The 27,195-nt window shown below is 44.2% G+C and overlaps 1 protein-coding gene across 3 annotated transcripts in view; it reads right to left on the bottom strand.

Moving 5' to 3' along the window:
- The window catches only part of LOC110564057 (NACHT, LRR and PYD domains-containing protein 1a-like), a 43,402-nt gene extending 17,267 nt beyond the window's left edge, over positions 1-26,135 (bottom strand). For all 3 annotated transcript variants that reach the window (XR_009584369.1, XM_060363369.1, XM_060363370.1), the window contains exons 1-7: positions 25,988-26,135; positions 24,820-24,906; positions 21,676-21,861; positions 18,386-18,571; positions 11,629-13,303; positions 8,338-8,508; positions 306-476 (exon numbers count right to left, since the gene is read on the bottom strand). Coding sequence is in view for 2 of the 3 variants with exons in the window: in XM_060363369.1 (XP_060219352.1) it covers positions 306-476; positions 8,338-8,508; positions 11,629-13,303; positions 18,386-18,571; positions 21,676-21,861; positions 24,820-24,906; positions 25,988-26,111 (2,600 nt within the window). In the remaining variant the exon portion in view is untranslated. The remainder of the gene's footprint in view (positions 1-305; positions 477-8,337; positions 8,509-11,628; positions 13,304-18,385; positions 18,572-21,675; positions 21,862-24,819; positions 24,907-25,987) is intronic.
- Positions 26,136-27,195: the final 1,060 nt, after the last annotated feature.

Genomic DNA, 27,195 nt, shown 5'->3' with positions numbered 1-27,195 from the left:
CAGCTTCTTGGAGAAGGACATGGGTCCCTAGGAGTACAGGTTGGAAATTTTCTATCTTGCATGAAACCCAACGGCAGAGGGAATGGTACAATTTCTGGGACAGGGGACTGTCTCAGGCCTGTTTACTAAGCCTCATGACTCCAATGCCTTTCTGTTCCAGAGCCTTCCCCAACTCTGCCTTTGCCTGAGCTGCTGGCCACAGGTTGTCCCAACCAAGTCTTATTTCTTCTTCAGGCCTCAGAAAACCCTCCTGGGCCTCCTCACAGATTACTCCCTCCAAAGGGGAATCTCGGGGTCTTGCTTACCTCAGGATGCTGAGGGTGCAGGCAGGATTCCTGAGAGCCTTACACAGCAGCCTCACGCCATAGTTGCCCAGGTCATTCAGCTGCAGGTCCAGCTCAACCAGGCTGGAGCAGGCCCCAAGCACTAAGGCCAGGTCTGTGCATTCCCTGGATGTGAGGCAACAGTCGACAAGCCTGCACGGGAGATGATTTCTGAGAGAATGTCTTGTGTATTGTATGGGTATATCATCCGTCAATCAACAAACAAACAAACAAACCAACCCATGGCCTATAGCTTAGGAGGTGGGACATCTGGCAGGCAGAAAGGATTCTGGGAGAGAGTGAGGCATGGGAGGTTCAGCTGAGAAGTTGTAAGGAGAATAGACACATGGTACCTGAGCACAGGTAAGCAGACACTGTGGTGGAAGTTTTGGTTTCTTCAAAAACTCGGTTGTGTTATGAGAATTTTTTTTTTAATGTATACACCTTACCCTTGTTCACTCAGATACTGATTTCTCCCCCCCACCCAACACTCTGAATTCACTCCGGATATTGCATTGTGATACTCATTCTAAGCATCCTGTCTCAACTCTTGAGTAAACAGGACTAAATAAAAAGCAACTAGACACAATGTTGAGCAAGGAGGAGGCAGAGGACAGGAAAGAGGTGAGGAGCCAGAAGGCAGGAAATGAGTGGGAGGAGAAGGGGGAGAGCAGAGCTGGAGGAGAGATCTTGGAGGATGTAAATATTGCCCAGCATTGTGTCCTAAGTTAAAACCCAGTCTCTGTGTGGTGATTTGAGTATACAGCTGTTTAGGACTAACAGCAGCATTACTAAAAGATAATTATTAGTAAATATTAATCACCACTTACAACAAATGGCGCCCAACTAATCTAAGAATCCATACTCTTTAAATCATACTTTATCATAATTTGGTGGGGGCAATAAGCTCCCAGTGATATAATCCAAACTTAAAACCTAAAAACTCCCAGGTCAGTTACTGTCTCTTTAAGAGAGACTCTTAAACCAGCCCAGGAGCAAAAGACAGCCTCCTGTGGGCAGGCCTGAGACTTCCATAACAAAACTGGCTGCTACTGCAGTTTAACTAATGGGCAAACAAGCATGACTCTTTTATACTGTGGCTGCATCAACTGGTTCAGCTCCACAGCCATGGCAGGAAAGAAAGGAACTGGAAGCAGACAAACCTCTAGACAGAGTTTGGCCTAAATTGCATGTCAAGTAAAAAATTGCCATGGCAGAGGGTGTTTTAATCCCTTTTGGCTTCATTTTGGCTATCATATTCATGGATCTGGTTGCAATATGTTTAATGGTGTTGGTTCTTTTCCATGCCTTCTCCAAGAAAGTTCAAGGAGAAAATGGGGAGAAAGCCAAGGATTGGGGTACTAAGTTACAGACAGTAGTACTCATCCAAATAGTTAGGTTAACAACTGCTAAAATTCAAAGCTCTCTGGCTGCAAGATATTTGTCAGCTCTTTCTGTTAAGGGTCCACAAATTTATTAAAACATCAACTAAAATAACCAACTGGTCTTTGTTTTGAAAGGGTTAGGCTAACTTTGTAATCTATATGTCTTCTAAAGCCTATAGTTTTGAGTTTTAGGTCCAGGTTAAGTTAAAGCCTCTTAGTACCTTTCCAGAGAATGGAGGAATCTGACCCTATCTGTGAGGACAGATATAAAAAAAGGCAAGCAAGCAATGACCTTCACTCAGCAAAAGAAGGACCAGACCCTTGTCTTTGAGATAGCGTTTGTTAGCAATGAACCTGGACTTCTTCTGAGTAGCTTTTGACCTCCAGCCTAAAGTCTGTAGCCCCTAATCTTCAAGGATGAGCTAACCACCCCCACTTTCAATTGCAGCTGCATCCACACTTGGCAGGACTGGCCAAGCTTGAGCACCTAAGACTAACCAATTATCTTACTTTATAGCTTCCTCATCCAATCCTAAATTGCCAAGACTGCAACTTCAAATCTCCCGCAATTTTTCTTTTAAAAACCTAAAGGCCTTTGTCTCCCGGTGCCACTCTTTGCTGACCAGCAGGGGTGACCCCGTTGTGCAATGGTTAATAAACCTCTTGCTTTTGCAATGAGTCTTGGTCTGGGGGAGTTTCTGGGAAGGGCGCAATCTTGAACTCCTGAGCTGTGAGACCCCAGGTCTTATAGTTTGTTACAGCGTAAATTGGTACAACTGACCCCAAATTAAAATTTTATTGTCTCTTTGCATGATTTTTATTTAAAGGCTTTGAGTTACATTGATGTTAATTTGAGAAAAAATATTTAAACAAGTTGGTGAAGGCACATGCCTTTCTTCCCAACACAAAGTAAAAAGAAACAGGCAGATCTCTGAGTTCTGGGTCAAACTTATTTACATAATAAAAGCCAGAATGACAACTCCTGCTGTTTAGCCATTTGCAGAGATACTCTAAGATTCAAAATGACAAAATTTTCTTTAAGGTTACCATGTAAATTCTTTTTTCTTAATAATAGATGTTATGTTCTTATTGCTCTAAAGTTGGATTCACATCATTTTTAGGTTTATGTAAAGAGAGATAATGTCACATTGCCTTATCCTTTTAAACGTGAGACATTTTCACCGGGGAATAATGTTGGTTGTGCCTATGTAAAAAAGACACAAGAGTCTTAAAAATGGCAAAGTACATGCCAACCTAGTTTAGTCCTAAAAACTCAAAAATTATATTCATATGTTTAAAAAACAAAACTGTCCATCTTACTTCAATAAGGGGCAAGCCAAAGAATAGCCAAAAATAATGTAAAAATCCACGTTCAAGATGCCTAGGTTATACTTAATGCTCATGCTAAGAGAGTTTAAATAAAGTTTGGCTATAAAGGCATAACTGCCCATCCTGTATAAATAAGGGACAAGCCAAAAAATAGCCACTATCAATGTAAAGCCCAGGTACAAGATGCCTAGGGTATGCTTAAAAGCTAAAGGTAAGAGGGAGTTTAAATAAAGTTTGGCTATAAAGGCATAATTGCCCATTCTATATAAACAAGGGGATAGGACAAATAGCTAAAACATATATAAAAATCTAGGGCTAAACCTCAAAACAGGTACAAGATACCTATGGTATGCTTATATTCTAAATTAAAAAGGAGTTTATATAAAGTTTACTTAAAACATGCCTTTTCTATTGCTCAAGGTCACCAGCTTGTCTTTCTAATGGGAGGCTTCTCTAGGGAAATAGGTAGCAGCTTGGACTAATACAACAGGCACACAAGAGCCCAAAAAGATATTTTAATTTATCCAACCTTGTTTTGATGATAATGATTGTATGTTCAGTAATAATGGTAACTTATATTGCTAATCCCTTTACATGGGAACAACTCTGAAACTGACTGAGACATAAAAATATGTCTCCAGCCAGAACTTCAACAATACTTGGCCAATAAATCCTTGGCTATAATATCCTCAAAATGTATTATGCTAACCTTTTAATTGATGTAGATTAAATTGGCTTACAGTTTAGTTTCATCCTGCACATCTCATACATTTATAATTTTAGAACTCTATAATGCTTGTGAGAAGTTATATGTTTGCAGAACAAAAGAACTGGACACCAGAGATGCTGGATCAAACCTGAAGGATTCATTCTTCAGCATGCTGAGACATTGACACATCTGTTCCAGCATCTTGCATGTTCCAGCATTCTGCTTGTTCCTGCCTCAACTTCTTCAACTGCCGTTTCTCATCAAAGCCTGCTCCCAAAAGAACTTTGAAGAAAGCTACTAATTTTAACTGGTCCAGCATTTTAGACGGTTCCAAAAAGGACTTTTATTAAGCCTGAAATTTCTCAACATTCAAATGTTATTGGACCACAAATGTTATTGCTTGCTTAATTAACCATTTTTATTTGGGCCCCCTACAGGATTTCTACATGTCCAAAATGTCAGCTAGAAGAAATCCAAGAGAACAACGTCCAATTTTCCTTAAAGGGGTTTGGGTATGACATTGGTTGTTTGTTATGGCTATGAAATTTTATTGTCATTGGGAGATGTTTATTATTCATGGTCTTATTCAAAGTAAAAGAAGGAATATACAGAGATATTTTATAGAAATAGAAAAAAAGGTAGATTTTTATTTGTTATTCCCAAATAAGGTTAATTTTAACTCTGCTATAAGATTTGCATATTGATGCAAAAATAAGTAATTTTAGTACATTGGTATACACTTTACTATATTGATAGAAAGTCAAGGTTACTTCCAATACTTTTAAACTACTATTAAAAGGTGGTTAGGATATTAGGTATGCAAGTTAATTGTTAGTCATTCAACTCATAGTCATGTCAGACACTAGTCTAATTTATCAGAGGAGTATACATCCTAGGTTTAACAGATAGATATGATTTTATATACAGATTGATTACATAAAGATAGGTAGTCTTCAAAAACTTCAGAGACCTACAGAATATGGCATTTAAAATGTTCTTATTATTTTAAAGATTCTTTGACAATGAGACAAGTCATTTCCTGGCAGCATCCTCTCTACCTGAAAGAAGATAATGAGCATCGAAGAACTTCCATATGGAGATGGCTTCAAATGTGGCAAACAAGCCACTGGGGTAAAGAAAATACCCTTGCTTCACGACAGACAAATTCTGCCTAAAATGGGCAAGCTTAAATGCAGGACAAGCTGACTGCCTAACTCTGCCAAGACAGGGTAAGCAAGTCCTAAATAGTTCCTGCTTCATGTATATGTCTGTCAAAATATCCTGAGCCAGAAGGCTGAAGATGATGCTCCAACGTTATAGAGAGTTATAGGTGACTGTTCAGCAGCAAACTGTCTCTGTCAAATTTTTATTTTTTGGAAGCTGCTAACATGCACTTCCTATTTACTCTCATAACTAATTTTATTCCTTCTCAAGTCTCTGATGGGATTGAAGACCAAATAGTTACAGTACCACATTTAAGCTTAAGTTGTTTAGAAGTTAAGAAATCTTTTCATATAGGTAACACCAATTAGGATAAAAGTTAGATATAGAACTTTAAACTTGTCAAGATAGATAGGATAGTCAGATACTTTCTCCTAAGATACCCTCTCCATGTGCTAAATACACATGGACTGGACATTGCACATGTAGATTTTATGTAACAGTTTTGATAATTTCATAATTATTATTGTATTGAAAGAAAAGGAGCCTTTTATTGGACTTAAAGGGGGAAATGTTGATATAATGTTTTTTTTTTTAATGTATACACCTTACACTTGTTCATTCAAATGCTGATTCCCCCCGCCCCCCAACTCTGTGGTTTCAATCTGGATATTGCATTGTGATACTCATTCTAAGCATCCTGTCTCAACTCTTGAGTAAACAGAACAAAATAAAGCAACTAGACACAATGTTGAGCAGGGAGGAGCCAGAGGACAGGAAAGGGGAGGAGCCAGAAGGCAGGAGATGAGTGGGAGGAGAAGGGGCAGGAGGAGAGCTGGGAGAGCAGAGCTGGAGGAGAGAGCTTGGAGGACATGGAGCATGAACCAGACCTAAGATTTCACAAAAAGCAAGTATAATGTGGGAAATCTAAAGGTTAGGAAACTGAGGGCTTGGAGGTTTAGGAGGGAGTAACTATTGCCCAGCATTGTGTTCTAGGTTAACTAAAAACCCAGTCTCTGTGTGGTGATTTGGTTATACAGCTGTTTTAGGACTAATAGCAGCATTACCAGAAGATATATCATTAGTAAATATTAATCTCTGACTACAACAAAGGACATTTGCTCAACCATGTTTGTAGCAGCTTTATTCGTAATAGCAAGAAGCTGGAAACAACCCAGATGTCCCTCAACAGAGGAATGGATACAGAAATTGTGGTACTTTACACAATGGAATACTACTCAGCAATTAAAAACAAGGAAATCATGAAATTTGCAGGCAAATAGTTAGATCTAGAAAATATCATCCTGAGTGAAGTATCCCAGGAGCAGAAAGACACACATGGTATATATCCACTTATATAGTCCTAAAAGATATGATAAACATACTAAAATATGAGCAACTAAAGAAGGTAAACAAGAAAGAAAACAAGAAAGAGGACCCGGGGTAAGATGATCAGTCCTCACTTAGAAAGACAGATGAATGGACATGGGAAGTAGGAGAAAACAAGAAACAGGACAGGAGCCTACCACAGAGGGCCCATGAAAGACTACCTATCAGCATATCAAAGCAGATGCTGAGACTCATAACCAAACCTTTGGTAGAGTGCAGGGAATCATATGATAAAAAGGGGAGTTAATATGACCGGAAGAGGACAGGTGTGTCACAAGTACAAAATATATCAGGGCATAGGGGTCTTCTATGAGATTGTTTCTCCAACCAAGGACCATGTATGGATATAACCTAGAACCTCTACTTGGATATAGCCCATGGTAGCTCAGTATCCAAGTGTGTTTTCCTAGTAAGGGGAACAGGAACTATTTCTGACATGAACTCAAGGACTGGCTCCTTTACCTATCCTTGCCCCCAAGGGAGGAACAGCCCTGCTAGGCCACAGAGGAGGACTTTGCAACCAGTCCTGAAGATACCTGATAAACCAGGGTCACATGAAAGGGGAAGAGTCCACCCCTATCAGTGGACTTGGAAAGGGACAGGGAGGAGATGAGGAAGGTAGGGTGGAATTGGGAGGGAATCAGAGAGGGGGTTACAGTTGGGATACAAAGTAAATAACCTGTGATTAATATTAAAAAAAAATAATTTTGCAATAAAGCTCAAGTTATAGTCTTGCAATAAAGCTTAAGCCTAAGTTATTTAGGATTTAAGAAGATATTTAAGGTCTAAGAAGATACTTTGGGATTTGTAATACAAGTCATTATAGAAAACAATTTAGGTAGAGAAATCTGAACACACTAAGAATACTTTATCCCAAGTTGCCAAATGTATATGGGTTGGACATTGTAAATGTAAATCTTACCTAATAATTTTCATAATTGTTTCATAATTGTTACAATTGTATATAGTTTATTATTGAAAGGAAAGGAGTTTTTATTGTACTTAACAGGGGAAATATTGAGGGAATGTCTTGTGTATTGATGCACCACCTGTCAATTAAAAAACCTACAGCCTATAGTTTAGGCAGGAAATGGACAGATGTATGGTACCTGAGCACAGGTAACCAGCCACATGGAGAACTTAGACTAGAATAACTGAGTTAATTAGAGAATGAGCCTGGCTGTGAGGCATAGGTATTTGTAAATAGCACTTTTAGTATCATAAGTCTTTATTCCAGGAGCTTGGGGCTGGGAGGAAAAAAACCCTCAATAGATGCTCGCCATCAGCTTCTTCAGGACTCAGTGCTCTTAGGAACTGATCTCAGGCCTCCCTTTGTGAGCCCTGGCATGCTGAGCTGGCAGTGCTTAGGTCTCTTGTTGCCTGTTCTTGGCTGGGTGGATAGCTTCATGCTTCCCACAGCTGAGCTGCAGGGCCATGGAGTACACATTGCTGACCACTTCTCTATTGCTGCTGCCCAGGGCAGAGTTCCATGAGGCCCAGGACAGCTCACTGGCCTACTTCTAGAACCATGTGATGTGTAACTCACCAGACATAGAATAGGACATGATCTCTCTTGTTATGTGTTATCTGAATAAAGACACAGTCCATAGAAACAGAGTAAAAGTCTAGTTATGAGGGCTGAGGGCAGGAGGAAATTCAGGAGATGCCATTCCCTGGACTTGAAGTTTTCTCTCCTCATGCCTTACTTTGCTTCTGTGTTCTTCAGCTATCCTTCTAGTCACTTCCTCTGGAATTTTGTCTCATTGGAGTCCTCATAGGCTTATTATTATTATTATTATTATTATTATTATTATTGTTAGCAATAGCTAGTGGAGTCCCTTGACCAATGCCAGCCAGTCTCTTATGATCCCCCAAACAGAATCTCATTGGTTTATCATTGCATGTCTGGAATCTGTCACAGGCATAATCAAGAGGGTTCAGTGAATATTTGATGAATACCAGTTCCCACCCTATACTCAGCTTTCCCCTTTAGTCTCCTGCCATCCATCCCTACTTTGGGGGAGAATCAGCCCGAACTCACCACAAGGTCTTTAGTTGGCAATCAGGGTGTCTCAGGGTTCTACAAAGATGGTGCACTGCAGAGTGGCTCAGGGGATTTCCACTGAGGTCCAGCTCCTCCAGGTTCCTAGTGAATTTAAGATTGAAGAAGAGAATCTTCCAGCTGGTGTCAGTAATAGGAGTACACCTGGATCTGAGAGGGGATAGAGAGAGAGAGAAAGAGAGAGAGAGTGAGAGAGAGAGAAAATCAGCATAGAATGGTAGTATATTTCTTTAATGCCAGCATACAAGCATAAAAAGACAGGGGAGTTGTGAATCTAGGCAATTCTGAACTCTAAACCCAAAGTGACTGGGAGCAGCTCCATGCCTGGCCTGTTCAAAATCGGATCCTCACACAACAAACAAAACAATAAACTTGGAAAAAAAAACCCAAACTCTCAAAACACAGATTAATAGTCACCCACTTTGACAGAAACAAAAAGTATAGGATGTTTTATTCCAATTTTGCAGAGTCAAAGAAATGTTAAGGAAACGAAATATTAAAGCTCAAATGATGCTGTTTTTAGGTTTATTTGTATTTTACTTTATGTGTATGATTGCATGCCTGCTTGTCTGTGCGTGCACTACACAGATGTAGGAGCTGGCAGAGGCTAGAAGCAGGGCCTGGGGTCGCAGAGACTGTATTTCAAGGTGGTGTGAGCCATCTGCTGTGGGTGCTGGGAACAAATCCACATTCTCTGCTAGAGCATCAAGCAGTCTTAAATGTTGAACCACTTTGCCAAAGGATGGCAGTTCTGATTCATGGTTAGTAATTACATTGACAGAGCATAGAACTTCAGAAGATATTATTAAAAATGCTTAAGGTGCCATCAGGAGCCAGACACAGAAAAATTTCTCATTCAGTATCTTTGAAAGCATAATTTTCTGGACTGGTCCTTTTCCTTCCCTTGGCTGTGGCCAACTCCACCTCTGAACTGTTTTCCTTGTGTGCAATCTATTTATCTCCCTGCCTTTTCTGGCTGATTTTTCTCTCAACTTATTCTTCTCACTAGTAGCTGAAGCCTCACATTTTCCCAAGGGTCTGTCCTTTCCATGCAGGCTTGGTGTTCCTGGTTTCTCTTGACCCATTTGGCTTCTTTGTACCTATTTAGAATTCTTCTGAAGGTGACATTAGATCACTTCTACTTGCAAGATCTGTATCAAGATCCTTCAGGGTTACTTGTTTATAAATATTGATACTTAGTAACAACTGTAAGTGGCCAAGAACAGGAAAAACAAATGGTCCAACTGGCCAAGGTATTCTCCCTAGGGATTATCATAATGTTATTCAGAACCGCATTGTAACTAGATTCTTAATAACTGCAGAACAGTCTTAATCCATTTAGAAAATAAATGGGTGTACAAGATGATAGATATAGTGTGGCTCAGTTGTACTATAAAAAGTATATAGAAAAAAAGATTAATAAGTATCTCTAAATTGGAAATTTAGGGAATCTCCAATTCTCTAAATCACGCTGTGTACAAAATCTAGGGTCCTGTGCTCACTAGATGTGATGTATTGAATGAGATTCCCCCAGAGTCAGGGTCATTTGAATGGTTTGTTCAACTCATGGTCCTCTTTGGGGGAGCCTTAGGAGGTTTGCCTTTGTTGGAGGAAAAGATGTCATTGGGGGCAGGCTTTAAGATTTGAAAGCTTTGAGCATTCCCAGGATCCTCTCTACTTCCTGTTTATGGTTCAAGGTATGAGCCTTCACCTGCTGCTCCAGTCACCATCCTTTCCCTTTGCCAGATGGACCCTGATCCCTCTGCAGCCATAAGCCCAAACCATTTTTTTTTGATACAGGGTTTCTCTACATAGCCTTGGATGTGCTGGAACTTGCTCTGTAGACCAGGCTGGCCTCAAACTCAAAGATCCACTTGCTTCTGCCTCCAGAGTGCTCCCTGGCCCACATAAACTAAAAAGTTTCCCTGGCCATGACCTTTTGTAACACCAATAGGAAATTAATTCTAGGCAATCTCTCTATGAATGGATAACATCCTTAGCCCATGATGCTTTGAGACAGTGTCTCTCTATCTAGACAGGCTGGACTGGAACTTCTGATTGTCTTCCCTCAGTCTTCTCATTTTGTGGTATCAGGCACATATGACCAAGCTCACTTCCTCAACCCTTAAAGAGAAATGGAATTCTGGTGGGAACTAATTTTTATTGAGTTGATAGATGATATATCATCACTTTTCTACAACAAGCACATTTCAGCCCCACCCCCAACTCCTCTCCTCATCCCCTTCCTGTTCTCTAACAGTCACTTCACTACTTGTGTTTGAGGTGGGCTTTGGCAAAGTTGCCCAGATTGCTGTGTAAGTCCTGAACTCAAGGAATCTCCCTGCTTTAGCCTCCTGAATGATGGATGAGATTTCAAGGTTATGCAGGAAGTCCAGCTCACGTTATCTGGAAAAGCTTCAATATGTGAAAACAGAAGACTCAAAATCTCTTCCTCTGAGTGTACTCCACTCTTCTCCAGATGAATGGCCCTTCCTTCCCTGACGCCTGATTTGCATGATCACTTCATGTGTCACACCATGTGTGATTAGAGTTGTTGTCCATCTTCTCTACCATTTTGAGGTACTCAAGGCTGCAACTATATTTTCTCCTGTAATTGGTTGGTAATTTTCCTGTAATAGAGCCTGCCATAAATGAGTTCCTAATGAATAGTGATGGAAGGAATCATCCGTAGAGGAGAGAGACCCATCTTGGTACTGAGTGACCGTTACAGCACCGTGGGAGGGATCCCTGGAAGGAGAACTCTACCTTGCTGCTAAGATTGCCTGGAAGTTGGGGAGCCATTAGGGTGAGTTCCAGGGCCAGAATGCCTTCAGTGGCACATACAGGAAGTCATCTTGACAGGGAAAACTGAGTAACTCTGAGGTGATGGTAGAAACCCTCAGGGACAAGGTCACTGTCATGAGAACAGGAGTTGGTGCCTGCAGTAGGTGAATGAGCAGTTTCTCAGAGAGAAAGCATGTTAAGAGAGAGGATCAGTAACTATGGGGTCTTGAAACCTTGTGAAAATGATTTGAATGAGAGATGGTGGGTGTCCCACCGAGGCATAGAGAGACAGAACTTCACAGCCCATCCCGTGGCCAGGCACACAGAGGCAGACAGAGAAGGGTGGTCAGATTCAGCAGCTGGATGTCACTGATGACTTCTACCCTGATTTCTTGGAACCAGCTAAGCGTGCTTCCTGTATTTAGAGCATGTGGGCTCGAGGGATCCATGGGGAAGCTGAAGAGAGGGCTGTGTCTGGATACTCACAGAACCATCCTGGGAACGGGCAGTGCTTGTGTCCTCGGTTCACCCTCACAGAGCTGAAGGCTTCTCACACAGCAGCAGAACCTAATGCAGAATGTGACCACCATGAGCTCCACCTCTGACCTCACCACCAGATATACAATATTTGCTTGAAATACTGGTTCCTTCAGCTCCATTAGGACTTGAACACTTCCTTCTTCAAGATCATGCATCACCCTTTTCAGGAGTTCCTCCTCCTGATGCTCAAACAGACAGTGGAACAAACCCTGAGAATGCAGTTGAGGGGGTAGGGTTTTCCCGAGGATGTCAGACACCAGTGTCAACTTTGGCTTCCGGGGCAGTGTGCAGGCAAAGATCCTCTCCATTTCTCTCAATCCTTCTTCACTTGAGAGTCCAAATAAGAAGTGTGTAATGGGTGCCTCAAACAGCTCATGCCTCTTGTACCTTCGTTTCAGATTTTCCATGATTCTGTCCTTTTCTATGTCACCACATCTTTTCACAGTATCCCCCAAGACACAGGCCATCGCTGCAAAGAACTCCTGGAGACACAAGTGGGCAAAGCTGCAGCTCAGAGAGCCAAGCTGCTGTTGAAGGACACCGATCTTCAGGAAAGTGGCAATGTCAGCCTGAGCTAACCCTTGCTTACGGAGGTTGCTTTCATTGAACAGGCTCCTTCTTCTGCAGATCCCCTCAGCAGCCACTGAGCAGAGAGCCCTGAGCTGGGTCTCCAGGTGCTGACCTTGGATTGACTGGGAAAGGTATTTCAGGCAGAGAGTGGTGGTGGTGTGTGAAATCAGGGAGAGGTGTCCTCCCTGCTCCATCTGCTGTGACAGGCAAGTACAGACCAGCCAGCACACCCAGGGAACCAGACACAGGGTCGAGAGCACTGGGTCTGATTCAACTAAACTAAAAGCTTCGATTGCTTTTCTTTTCTCAGGAAAATAGTTGTAGAAATATTCCTTCCGTCCTGTCTCAGAGAAGCCCAGGACTTCCACCCAACGTGGCTGCCCCAAGGAAGGAATGAGCCTCTGGAGAACTGTGGTCCGAGCTGTGAGCAGGAAGGAAGCCCCCGGGAGGATGGATTTACCCAGCAAACTGCCCAGTAGTGTGTGTACTGGCTGTGTCTGACTCCAGTGCAGACACGGCTCAGGATTCTGCCCCTCCAAGACCCATGCTGGCTCATCTATGCCATCCAGGATGAAGAGCAGTTTCTCAGGCCGAGACAGGATCTGCCTGATGGGAGCTGTGGGCACAGTCTGGCCTTGTGCTATGAGCTCTGCTAGACTCAGCTGCTGGCACTGGGCCAGCTCCCTGCAGCTGAAGAAGAAGACTTGCTGGAAGCGATCCCTGTAGAGCTGGCCTCGCCTCCAGGCTCTGCTCACATGCCTGGCCAGCGTTGACTTCCCAGTCCCAGCAGCCCCATATAATATGACAAGCTGAGGTTTCTTTTGTATATCTGGGTTTGGGGCAAATATGTCTTGGATCTCAATCAGACGTCCTTTCTCCTCTGGTCCATATTGATGCCAGCTTTTCCTGACCAAGGTCTCCCAGCCTCTTGGGCAAGAATTTTGTAGGAGCAGTAGCTGTGTGAAATTTTGGAACCAATTCTTCCTTGTCAAGGACAGTGTGGAGTAAAGATGTTTTCTTTCTCGCTTGTCATATGTTTCTGGAAAGGCCCCTAAATAAGAGAGAGAGAGAGACTGAGCAGGACTGTACATATTACAGTTGTTTGTCCATTCAATCTTCCCTTCTTTCCTCCGTTCCCTTATTTGATCCTTCAACATCTGGATGACTTTAAGCATCTGTCTAAGCTGTACAACGCACAGGCTATGGGCACTGGCATATGCTGAACAGTTCAGTGCAAAGAATGCGAGCGTTAGAGTAGACGGTTCCAGCTCAGGTCTTCACGTGACTAACTGTAATGCTGTCCCACAGTCATTCATCCTCAGACACTCTTCAGCCTCTTACCCTGTGCCAGACCTGTTCTTGGGGCTGAGAATAAAGGGTGAGTTCACGGACATAACTCTGTCCTGATTCAGTCTGTGGGCTGATCCAGGATCTCCGCTGAGCTCAGCTTTCCCATCTGTCATTTAGGGGCTGTGGTCTCTCCCTGTAGGAGGTCATGGGGTCATGGGGAGACTGCAGACAGTGGAACAGATGTCTGCTCCAGACAGATCCCACTGTTCCCCAACACTGCTGCCCTGACAACCTCCTTCTGTAAGGCCTGAGACTGTGGGTCTGATGGGATGGTCTAGGAATGACACAGAGTTCATGTTTCAGGACTTAGACCTGGTCCCTGTCCACAGGCTGGCAATCCCAGGTTTATTTTGTGTAGTCTTCCAGATATCTTTGGTAACAATGAGCCTTGTTTGTGGCTACTGCTGGCATGTCTTTAGTAACCTCTGAAACTCATGCTGAAACTCAGTTGCCAACATAGCAGTAAGGGTAACAGGTCTAGAGTGAGTATTTGGAAACTTGGGGGCAGGCTCCTTAATAATTGACCAATACTTTTCTTTTAGTAATGGGCAAGCTGTTGTGCGAAGGGGTGCCCTTTCCTGCAGGCAACTGCTTGACTTCCTTCTTCTTTTGAGGCTGAATAGTCACAGTTTCTAATGTTGGACTTCCAGGCTACAAAACTAAATTTAAAAAAGCATGTCAAGCAAACACTGAGCATGATGGTGCAGCTTTTCCAGATGGTGAATTTGAAACCATCCTAAGCTACAATCCCTCACTCATTCACACTCACTCACTCATCAGTCAGTCAGTAACCAATCAACCAACCAAACCCCAAGAATAATGAAAGTTGCCCAGCCTCTGTTTTCTGTCTTTGCAGGGGAAAACAAACTAAGGCATCTGCTCTTGATGTAACCAGCTCCACAGTTTACCCCTGTGAACTCTACTGGGCTTGCCCTCTCCTGTCCCACTTCCTTTCCTGCTAACCACTGCATCTGAAGAGCCATCTCTCCAGTTTGGACCTGAAGGTCCTACCTTGGCATCTTCTTTGCAAAGGAACTCAAGACAAGGCAGACAGGAGGACGCCACATGGACCAGAATCCAAGTTCATCCCCATTACCTGCCATTTTCCCAAAGTACAAGGCAGCTGCCCATACTGCCATGGACAAGGTGCTGGAGAGAGTTTGGGAGAACACTGAGTGCAGCATCAGTTCACACAATTAGCCCAAGGTCCTGGCTTCAGGGTCAATGTGTGCCTGAAATCAGGATCTCTGGATCTGCTCTTCCTGCCTTCTGTAGGAGGACTTCTAACATCCGCAGTGCAGCAGGCTGGCCACTCACGTCTGTGGCCAAGTCTGCCTGGCTCAGGCCATGTCTGCAAAGGGTGCCAAGTGCGGGCTCAGCTCTCTCCAGACACCTCTCTCTAAGATCTTCCAGCTGGAATGTATCTGTCCTGCAATATGAATCCTCTTCACTCTACAAAAGCGTCTGTGGCAGCAAGATGGCTCGGCACTTACAGAGCTTGCAGCAGCAGCACATGCACTAGGATTTGCATCAGGACACCATGCGCACGCAGCGTTTGCATGTGGACCTTTATAATTTCAGTCTCAGGGGACTGGGACAGAGGATTCCTCAGGGTGTGGGGGCAGGACTTGCTCCATGGAAGGGCTCTGGGTGTAGACGGTGAGAGCTTCTGCCTCAGCGGAGAAGAGAGCCAGCAAGCAAGATTCCCAACATCAATTTAGTGCACTCACATGTATACACACAGTGCAACTGCCCAGATATATGACCCCACACATGCGAACATACATACACATATGCATGCAGAGTACACACACACATACACATAAAAAGAAGAAAAATAACTAATAAAAATCCACAGAAAGTGGATGGAAATGGGAAATACTCATTGAGGTAACCTGTGCTTACAGAGACAAATCATACATGTTTTCTGTCATGTGTGTATGCTAGCTGTCCATGATTTGATTTGCAAGTTTAATTTGTGTTTTAAAAGTTTATTTTCAGTTAATTTTGAAAATGTCCAACTTATATGCTATATTTACATCTTTCCTACCCCCTCCAGTCCCCTCCACCTCTCCTGTGTCCCTTCCAATTCACAACCTTTTTTCTTTAATGATTCTTGCATACATAAATACAATAATGTGTAGCCACACACATTCCACTGGGCCCATTTAGTGCTGCTGTTATGTAGATGTGTGCAATGCTGACCACTTGGGACTGGATGTCCCCAGAGGGACTCATCTCTGGAGAAGACTGATTCTCCTTCTCTCAGTAGCCATTTTCTGTAGCTTTTCTTCTAGAGGTGGGACCTTGTAAGGCTCCTTGGAGTATCTCTAAGAGTCAGGAAACTATGATGAGCATAAGAGGTGAGTAGGGTAAAAGGACTTAAGGGGTGCAGATAGAGCAGAACACTTCCCATGTTAAAATGGGGTTCAAAGTTGAAGTAGGATAGGGATTGTGTGACAGAGGAGAGGTTGGGTGAGGATGGGCTACCTGAAACAGAACCCTCTCGCTCACTCCTGTGGCACAGAGACACAGGTAAGCTACACATGCTCTGTGTGCTCCCTGGCACGGCCACCGGTTATTTCTGGCCAATCCCTGGCTATATGCACCACACCTATCCTTCAGGCTCGGCCTGTGCTCAGGCTTGGCCTGGGAGTCTGCCTGCCCTGCCCTGTCTACAGTGTCTGCCCTCCCCACACCTATCCCAGTCCTACAAACAGGACCCCAGCTCAGGCTGGTGAGGCCCACCTGTACTCCTTCTAACCCCTGGTTCATGCAGGGTGGCACAACCTGTGTGTCAGCCCAACCTGCTCTCCAGGTCAGAAATGGAACTAACAATAGACTCCCATATGCCCAGGGCTCAGTGCAATACCAAGATGAAAACTGCTTTGTTCATAGACATGTTTTCTAGGGAAAATCACCTAGACGAACCCAGGACACAGAACACAGTCATAAACCTCATAGAACTAAGGTGTTTAAAGAAGTCAGAGACAAAGAGCTCAATGAACTTGAAGAGAATGAACTGAAAGAGAGATGCCTGAGTAATGTCTAAGAAAACATGAACACAGCATGAATGAAATAACAAAGATTATCTAGGATTCTCAACAAAGATATAGAAATATTGAACAGAGCACTGTGAAGCTGCAATGAAAAGAACCCAAGCTGAAATGAAGATGAAATTGAAAAGCTCAATAACCCAACTGTAAAACTCAACATCTTAAAAGTAGGAGATAAAACATAAAGTAGAGGCATTAGATCACATAAGTAAAGAACTCTAAAAATCGGATAAAACCTCAGATAAACATGTAGGAAGTGTGGGACACCACCCAAGAGCAAATCTCCTTACAGGAAGAAGTGAAGGTGAGGAGGGGGCTCCCAGGTCAACGGCAGACCAGACAGATCTTCCACAAGATCATAGCAGAAAACATCCCCCATCAGGAAAGACAAACTCATATAGATGTAAGAAGTACAGAGAACACCAAACAGAAAGGTCCAGAAGAGCAAGATAAACACAACGACACATGTGCCAAGTATGAAGGCAAACCCATCAGACCGCCATGAAGCCAGAGAGAGGAAGAGAGTCCCTGTGATGGTGGACAATGATCCTGACACATCTGTCCTCTGTAACCAGGCAAGGCTTCCAGTTACGGGACTAGGAAGCCAACCCAGCCACAAAACCTTTGACCCAAACCTGTCCTGCTAGCAGGATGTGCTTATGGGAGTGGCCAATCAATGACTGGCCTAACCTGAGGCCCAAGTCACAAGAGGGATTCCATGTGTATAGGACCTAGATGGCCAGAGATCTAGGGTAGAACCAAACATGGCTGAATAACAAGTCAATGAAATGAGCCCTAATGGTATTCTGCTGTGCTCATAGATTGGTGTCTACCCTGATCATCACCAGAGCATCTTCCTCCTGTAGCTGATGGGAGCAGATGCAGAGACCCACAGCCAATCCTCAGTTGTGGAGGAAGGACTGTAGGAGCCAGAGGGGTGAAAGACAACAGGAGAACACGACCCTCAGAATCATCTTAGCAGGGCTCCCAGGGGCTCCCAGGACTGAAGCCACAATCATGGAGCCTCATGGGTCTGTGCTAGGTCCTTTGCAGATGAATTGTGGTTGTTTAGCTTGGTGTTTTCTGGGACTCCTAACAGTGGAAGTGTGTGTGGTTAGCACACAGGGGTCTCCCTAGCCTTGTACAGGTGGTCCCACTACCCTTCCCTTCATGACCCTAGCAACCTCTGACATCATCACCTGCTGCCAGGCCAGGAGTGCCACCAGGTGTGTGCAGGATAAAAAGGAAATGCTTGACACCCCACTGTCTCTTACTCTTTTCTCTTACTCTCTCTCAGTTTCGGTCAGTCTCTCTGTCTCCTTCTCTCTCTGTCATGGCTGCCCTCCTCTCTCTTCCCTCTGCTTTTCCCACAATATTACTTTTTTATGCCACATATGTTGGGTGGTGGTGTTAATCATTATGATAACATTGTTGCCAGGAAATGGGCTCTCCCGTTGTCTTGGCACATCGGGATTCCTTCTCCACCATTGTAACAGATTTGCTTTCTCTCCTGGTGCTTCTTGTGGGTCTTAGCCACACCATGGGACCCTGTTTCCAACTCTCCAGCTCCTGCCACAAATCTGCCTCACTGGTCTCTCACACCCCAGCCACCAGGGACAGTTAGGTGAACTTCTCCTGTCTCCATCCCAGAGTCCAGCAGCTGCAACCTGCACTTTCCTCAGTCCTTTGCTTGGATGAGCTGCCGCTATGAGATCTCCTTTACTTACCTTCCATTCTGTCTTCTGTGGAAGTCTGGATACCAGGGACCAGGCTCCAATGCTCTTCAGTCTTAGTCAGACTAACCCCTGACCCCTCTTCACTAGAGCTGCATGATGACGGATGAAAATCAACTGAACATCCTGAGTCACTTGAAGGGTTCAGGTACTCTGATATCAGGGTAGATAGAGGTGGTCCTAAAACAGTTACATACAGATATGGCATAGTTATAACTCATAACGGTCTGTTTTAAGTTTACAAGGTATAGCTTAGAGCAGATAACTAAAGACAGGCAAAGACTGCTTAACTCAGATATGATAGCCTGCATCCCTGTCAGAGACCCACTGAATATGACATTTAATATATTTAAGCTTATTATGACGGGCAGAGACTCCAAAATCCTAACAGTAACTCTCAAAGTCTCCAAGATGGTATGGGCATGACACATGACCTCAATCCTGGATTGTGGTATGCTAACCACTGGGCAGATGGCCCCAGTGCCCTGTCCACTGCTAGGGCCCAGACTGAACTGTGGACAAACTGGACACCCGAAGAGTTATTGTCTCATGTGGCTAAAAAGAATCTGAGGTCAGTCTCTCCCTTGTTCTTCTTCCACAGATAAAGCCTCTTGTCTTCTGTGCCTGATGGCCAGACTGCCTCTGTCTTTGTTGTTGTGGAGACCACAGGACCCATTGGACATCTGTCTAGGCAGTGGACTCTAGAATAGTCTGTGTCATTTTCATTGATACATGGGTTTATTTAGATTACAGTTAATCCTTTCAGGGCTCTGATCAAGCTGATGGCTAAGCTAATGGTAGCTTGACAGCTGAGGACAGGGAACTAATTAGCTCCTCATCGCAAGGTAATCCACTAGGTGAGTTTATTAGTCAGTTCATTCCCTGGTTAACCCACTAACTGCTGGATCTCTAATTTAGGAAGAAACAGGTTGGCCTTGCTTACAGACCTCATGTGTAGAGAGAATGGTCTCAGATGTGAGTTTTTACTAATCCTTTAGCTAAAGGAAAGTGACTGCTCCCAGCATTCTCACCTGAGTCTTGTGGTAAATAGTTGGATAGAAAGAAAGCTGTAAAGCTAATGGAAGGCCTAAGGACACAGAAGCTTAAGTTATGAGGACTGAAGAAAGTGTTTTAGGGCCTAAGACGGTGTTTTAAGGTTAAGGAATACAAGCAAACCTTGGATGGTTACAAGAAGGTTACTTTAGGTACCTGAGAAATGCCTCAGATTGTGTGTTGTCTTTATGCTACTGTTGCACTAAGACTGTTCAGAGCTTTGACATTCCACTATGTAATCCACTATTATAGTCCCCAGCTCAAGATTTTAAATTTTCTTTGGTTTGTCTTTGAAGTATAGATTATAAATGTTTCTCATTGTGCTAAATTTATATTCATTCAGGCTTCTGGATAAAGGGGAAGAGCCCCTCGTTCATGATGTGTAGTCATGCTGAAAATCCAGATCAAGTGAGTTCTGCTCCTTTTACTTTACCAAAGGCCTCTGTCCTCCCTGAGCTCACCTTGAAGAGTGCTCATACTGTTGACCCCAAATAACTTCCCAAGCCTCTCCCATGCCATGACCCAAAGATGTGCACCTATGGCCTTGTTCTTACAATCTGTACTTCCCTGCAGATTACAGCAATGGTGATGATAACGTTTTTAAAACTCATGCTCTTTGTAAACTTAAAAAGGACTCTGAAAGGCTCTTATAAGCTACAGAAAATCCAGCTGAATCCACCTCTCAGGTCAAATAAACTCCAGATAAGCCCTGCTAATCAACAGCTTAAGTTTCCTCCTTATAGCCTGTTTCAGAGGGTGGGATTTCTCCCCTTTGCCTAGGTTTGGGACTTCCCTCCCCCAAACACCAAAGCCATGGGTCAAAAGGTCAAATGTACACCTGAAAAAGAATTTTCTCCTCAACCACATAACTTTACCTTCTGCCCATATGTATGTTCCAGGGTCCTGGCAAGTCCAGGTGTTTCCTGTATTCCTGAAGCTCCAAAGCAGCCACACAGAGGCGCTTCAATCTAACTTTGAAGACTGTGTCAGCTGAGCCTACACTTTGCCACAGATGTTCTCACATGTGGACAGCAGGGAAACAGCCGCCTACCCCAGGACCTCATCAGCTTCCTTCCCCTTTCTTTTAAGGTCTTCCTAGCAGGAAGCAGCTTTTCTCAGCACCGCCTCCTCATTCCTGCCTTACCATCTCTGCCTAAGTTTTCAGTTTTTAATTTTAATTTTGTATATTAATTACAGTTTATTCACTTTGTATCCCACCTGTAGCCCCCTTCCTCATTACCTCCCAATCCCATCCTCCTTCCTTCATCACCTCTCATGTTCCTCTCTAAGTCTACTGATAGGGGAAGTCCTCCTTCCCTTCCATCTGGCTCTATCCTATCTGGTCTCATCAGGACTGGCTGCATTATCTTCCTCTGTGGCCTGGCAAAGCTGCTCCCCCCTCAGGGGGAGGTGATCATAGAGCCAGCAGCTGAATTCAAGTCAGAGACAGTTCCTGTTCCCCTTACTAGGAAAGTCACTTGGATACTGAGCTGCCATAGGCTACATCTGTACAGGGGTTCTAAGTTATCTCCATGAATGGTCCTTGGTTGGAGCATCAGTCTCAGAAAAGCCCCCGTGCCCAGATAGTTTTTGGTTCTGTTGCTCTCCTTGTGGAGGTCCTGTCCCCTCCAGGTCCTGAAATGTTACTGTACAGCTTGTCCCACTACCCTGCCCTTCATGACCCTAGCAACCTCTGACATCATCACCTGCTGCCACTGCCAGGAGTGCCACTGTGTGTGTGCAAGTTAAAAATGACATGTACACAACCCCACTGTCTCTTACTCTTTTTTTCTTTCTCTCTCTCAGTTTCGGTCAGTCTCTCTTTCTCTTTCTCTGTCTCGGGTGCCCTCTTCTCTCCCCCTCCCCTTTTCCCACAATAATCCCTTTTTATAGCAAATATGTTGGGTGGTGGTGTTAATCATTATGATAACATTGGTGCCAGGAAACGGGCTCTCCCATTGTCTTGGCACATCGGGATTCCTTCTCCACCATCGTAACAGATTTGCTTTCTCTTCTGGTGCTTCTTGTGGGTGTCAGCCACACCCTGGGACCCTGTTTCCAACTCTCCACCCCCTGCCACAAATCTGCCTCACTGGTCTCTCACACCCCAGCCACCAGGGACAGTTAGGTGAACCTCTCCTGTCTCCATCCCAGAGTCCAGCAGCTGCAACCTGCACTTTCCTCAGTCCTTTGCGTGGATGAGCTGCCGTTATGAGATCTCCTTTATTTACCTTCCATTCTGTCTTCTGTGAAAGTCCTGGTACCAGATTCTGGAGACCAAGGCTCTCCAGGCTTAGTCAGTCTAAGCTCTTTCCTCCCTCCAGTAGAGCTCCATGAATCTCTGTGAAAACCCACTGAACAGCCTGGGTCACTTCTAGTCTTCTGGATCTGTGATGTCAGGGTATATAGAGGTGGTCCTAAAACAGTTACATACAGATATAACATAGTTATAAGTCATAACGGTCTTTTTTAAGTTTACAAGGTATAGCTTAAGGCAGATAACTATGGACAGGCAAAGACTGCTTAACTCAGATATGGTAGCCTGCTTCCCTGTCAGAGACCCACTGAATATGACATTTAATATATTGAAGTTTATTATGATGGACAGAGACTCCCAAATCCTAATAGTATTCCTAAGGCCTCCAAGAAAGTATGGGTATGACAGATGACCTCAACCCTGGATTGTGGTATGTTAACCACTGGGCAGATGGCCACAGTGTCTTGTCTGCTGCTAGGGCCCAGATTGAACTGTGGACAAACTGGACACCCGAAGAGTTATTGTGTCACGTGGCTAAAAAGGATCTGAGGTCAGTCTCTCCCTTGTTCTTCTTCCACAGATAAAGCCTCTTGTCTTTTGTGCCTTATGGCCAGACTGCCTCGTCTGTGTTGTCGTGGAGACCACAGGACCCTGGGACATCTGTCTAGGCAGTGGAATATAGAAGAGTCTGTGTCATTTTCATTGATACATGGGTTTATTTAGATTACAGTTAATCCTTTCAGGGCTCTGATCAAGCTGATGGCTAAGCTAATGGTAGCTTGACAGCTGAGGACAGGGAACTAATTAGCTCCTCATCGCAAGGTAATCCACTAGGTGAGTTTATTAGTCAGTTCATTCCCTGGTTAACTCACTAACTGCTGGATCTCTAATTTAGGAGGAAACAGGTTGACCTTGCTAACAGACCTCATGTGAAGAGAGAACAGTCTCCGATGTGACTTTTTACTCTTTCTTCAGCTAAAGGACAGTGACTGCTCCCAGCATTCTCACCTGAGTCTTGTGGTAAATAATTGAACAGGAAGAAAGCTGTAAAGCTTATGGAAGGCCTAAGGACACAGAAGCTTAAGTTATGAGGACTGAAGAAAGTGTTTTAGGGCCTAAGACGGTGTTTTAAGGTTAACATATACAAGCAAACCTTGGATGGTTACAAGAAGGTTACTTTAGGTACCCGAGAAATGCCTCAGATTGGTCTCTCACAATCTTTGTTGATTTCTCACATAGAAACAACAAATGTGTTGTTTCTATGCTACTGTTGCAGTAAGACTGTTCAGAGCTTTGACATTCCACTATGTAATCCACTATTGTAGTCCCCAGCTCAAGATTTTAAATTTTCTTTGGTTTGTCTTTGAAGTATAGATTATAAATATTTCTCATTGTGCTAAATTTATATTCATTCAGGCTTCTGGATAAAGGGGAAGAGCCCCTCGTTCATGATGTGTAGTCATGCTGAAAATCCAGATCAAGTGAGTTTTGCCCCTTTACTTTACCAAAGGCCTCTTGTCCTCCCTGAGCTCACCTTGAAGAGTGCTCATAGTGTTGACCCCAAATAACTTCCCAAGTATCTCCCACGCCATGATCCAGAGGTGTGTACCTAAGGCCTTTTTCTTACAATCTGTACTTCCCTGCAGATTACAGCAATGGTGATGATAACGTTTTTAAAACTCATGCTCTTTGTAAACTTAAAAAGGACTCTGAAAGGCTCTCATAAGCTACAGAAAATCCAGCTGAATCCACCTCTCAGGTCAAATAAACTCCAGATAAGCCCTGCTAATTAACAGCTTAAGTTTCCCCCTTATAGCCTGTTTCAGAGGGTGGGATTTCTCCCCTTTGCCTAGGTTTGGGATTTCCCTCCCCCAAACACCAAAGCCATGGGTCAAAAGGTCAAATGTACACCTGAAAAAGAATTTTCTCCTCAACCACATAACTTTACCTTCTGCCCATATGTATGTTCCAGGGTCCTGGCAAGTCCAGGTGTTTCTTGTATTCCTGAAGCTCCAAAGCAGCCACACAGAGGCGCTTCAATCTAACCTTGCAGACTGTGTCAGCTGGGCCTACACTTTGCCACAGATGTTCTCACATGTGGACAGCAGGGAAACAGCTGCCTACCCCAGGACCTCATCAGCTCCCCTCCCCTTTTTCTTAGGTCCCCACAACAGGAATTAGCCTTTCTGTACACAACCTCTCATTCCTGCCTTGCCATCTCTGCCTAAGTTTGTCATTTTTTAAATTTTAATTTTGTATATTAATTACAGTTTATTCAATTTGTATCCCAGCTGTAGCCTCCTTTTTGGGAGCCTCCCAATCCCATCTTCCCTCCCTCCTCTCCTCTAATGTCCCTCTTCTGAGCCCACTCTTAGGGGAGGTCCTTCTCCCCTTTCATCTGCCCCTATCCTATCTGGTCTCATCAGGACTGGTTGCATTGTCTTTCTCTGTGGCCTGACAAGGCTGCTACCCCCTCAGGGGGAGGTGATCAAAGAGCTAGCGGCTGAGTTCATGTCAGAGACAGTCCCTGTTCCCCTTACTAGGAAAGCCACTTGGATACTGAGTGCCACAGGCTGCATCTGTGTAGGGGTTCTAGGCTATCTCCATGCATGGTCCTTGGCTGGAGCATCAGCCTCAGACAAGACTGCTGGACCTAGATTTCTTGACTCTGTTGCTCTCCTTTTGGAGCTACTGTCTCCTCCAGGTCCTGAAACGTTCTTGTACCGGTGGTTCCACTAGTCTAGTACAGGTGGTCCCGCTACCCAGCCCTTCATGACCCTGGCAACCTCTGACATCATCACCTGCTGCCAGGCCAGGTGTGCCACCAGGTGTGTGCAGGGTAAAAAGGATACACTTACCATCCCTGCACTTTCTTACTCTCTTTATCTTTCTCTCAGTCTCTCTTTGTGTATGTGTGTCTTTCTCTGCCTCATTGGTGTCCTCCCCTCCCCATTTCCTATAATAAACCTCCCTTATACAAGGACTTTACATGCAACAATAACAATTCTTGTAAAGGGTATGTCTCTGACACTTTTGTCTGTTCTTGGGACCCTTTTCTTTCCACTAGGTTCCCTTGTCCAGCCTCAACATGAGGGTTGTGCCTAGTCTTCTTGCTTACCTTTGCTTCTGCTCCCAGCCTTCTTAGATTTCCTTCCAAAATATTTCTTTAAGGTCTTCAAAAGGCTCCAAGACTCACCATCTCTGCCTGTTGGTCATTTTTTAATTGTAATTTTTTATATTAATTACAGTCTATTCACTTTGTATCCCAGCTGTAGCCCCTTCCTGGGTCCCTCCCAATCCCATCCTCCCTCCCTCATCACCTCTCATGCCCCTCTCCAAGTCCACTGATAGGGAAAGTCCTTCTCCCCTTCCATCTGGCCCTATCCTATCTGGTCTCATCAGGACTGGCTGCATTATCTTCCTCTGTGGCCTGGCAAAGCTGCTCCCCCCTCAGGGGGAGGTGATCATAGAGCCAGCAGCTGAGTTCATGTCAGAGACAGTTCCTGTTCCCCTTACTAGGAAAGTCACTTGGATACAGAGCTGCCATAGGCTACATCTGTATAGGGATTCTAAGTTATCTCCATGCATGGTCCTTGGTTGGAGCATCAGTCTCAGAAAAGCCCCCTGTGCCCAGATAGTTTTTGGTTCTGTTGCTCTCCTTGTGGAGGTCCTGTCCCCTCCAGGTCCTGAAATGTTACTGTACAGCTTGTCCCACTACCCTGCCCTTCATGACCCTAGCAACCTCTAACATCATCACCTGCTGCCACTGCCAGGAGTGCCACTGTGTGTGTGCAAGTTAAAAATGACACGTACACAACCCCACTGTCTCTTACTCTTTTTTTCTTTCTCTCTCTCAGTTTCGGTCAGTCTCTCTTTCTCTTTCTCTCTCTGTCTCGGGTGCCCTCTTCTCTCCCCCTCCCCTTTTCCCACAATAATCCCTTTTTATAGTAAATATGTTGGGTGGTGGTGTTAATCATTATGATAACATTGGTGCCAGGAAACGGGCTCTCCCATTGTCTTGGCACATCGGGATTTCTTCTCCACCATCGTAACAGATTTGCTTTCTCTCCTGGTGCTTCTTGTGGGTGTCAGCCACACCCTGGGACCCTGTTTCCAACTCTCCACCCCCTGCCACAAATCTGCCTCACTGGTCTCTCACACCCCAGCCACCAGGGACAGTTAGGTGAACCTCTCCTGTCTCCATCCCAGAGTCCAGCAGCTGCAACCTGCACTTTCCTCAGTCCTTTGTTTGGATGAGCTCCAGAGGTGAGAACTTGATTACTCACCTTCCCAACTGGCTTTCTTGAAAGTTCCGACATCAGACATGAGTCTCCAATGCTCTTTTATCTCACTCAGGCTAAGCTCGGACTCAAATTCACTTGAGCTCCGTGAGTCTTTGTGAAAACCCATTGAACAGCCTGGGTCACTTCTAGTCTTCAGGAACTCTGATGTCAGGGTAGATAGAGGTGGCCCAAAAACAGTTACATACAGATATAGCATAGTTATAAGTCATAAATATGCTATATCTGTATTTTATTTCATGTTCACAAGGTATAGCTTATAGCAGATAACTATGGATAGGGAAAGACTGCTTAACTCAGATATGATAGCCTGCATCCCTGTCAGAGCCTCGCTGAGTATGACATTTACTATATTAAAGTTTATTATGATGGACAGAGACTCCCACATCCTAACAGGATTCCTAAGGCCTCCAGAAGGTATGGGTATGACAGATGACCTCAACCCTAGATGGTGGTATGTTAACCAGTGGGCAGATGGTCCCAGTGCCTTTTCTGCTGCTAGGGCCCAGACTGAACTGTGGACAAACTGGACACCCGAAGAATTATTGTGTCACGTGGCTAAAAAGGATCTGAGGTCAGTCTCTCCCTTGCTCTTCTTCCACAGATAAAGCCTCTTGTCTTTTGTGCCTGAAGGCCAGACTGCCTCTGTATGTGTTGTCGTGGAGACCACAGGACCCTGGGTCATCTGTTTAGGCAGTGGACTATAGAATAGTTTGTGTCATTTTCATTGATACATGGGTTTATTTAGATTACAGTTAATCCTTTCAGGGCTCTGATCAAGCTGATGGCTAAGCTAATGGTAGCTTGACAGCTGAGGACAGGGAACTAATTAGCTCCTCATCACAAGGTAATCCACTAGGTGAGTTTATTAGTCAGTTCATTCCCTGGTTAACCTACTAACTGCTGGATCTCTAATTTAGGAAGAAACAGGTTGGCCTTGCTTACAGACCTCATGTGAAGAGAGAACGGTCTCAGATGTGACTTTTTACTCTTTCTTCAGCTAAAGGACAGTGTCTGCTCCCAGCATTTTCACCTGAGTTTTGTGGTAAATAATTGAACAGGAAGAAAGCTGGAAAGCTTATGGAAGGCCTAAGGACACAGAAGCTTAAGTTATGAGGACTGAAGAAAGTGTTTTAGGGCCTAAGAAGGTGTTTTAAGGTTAACAAATACAAGCAAACCTTGGATGGTTACAA

This window comes from Meriones unguiculatus, chromosome 11 (genome assembly GCF_030254825.1).
Source record: "Meriones unguiculatus strain TT.TT164.6M chromosome 11, Bangor_MerUng_6.1, whole genome shotgun sequence".
NCBI classification, from domain to species: Eukaryota; Metazoa; Chordata; class Mammalia; order Rodentia; family Muridae; genus Meriones; species Meriones unguiculatus.
Note: the sequence above shows the minus strand (reverse complement) of the source record. Positions and strands in the feature narration are given on the sequence as shown.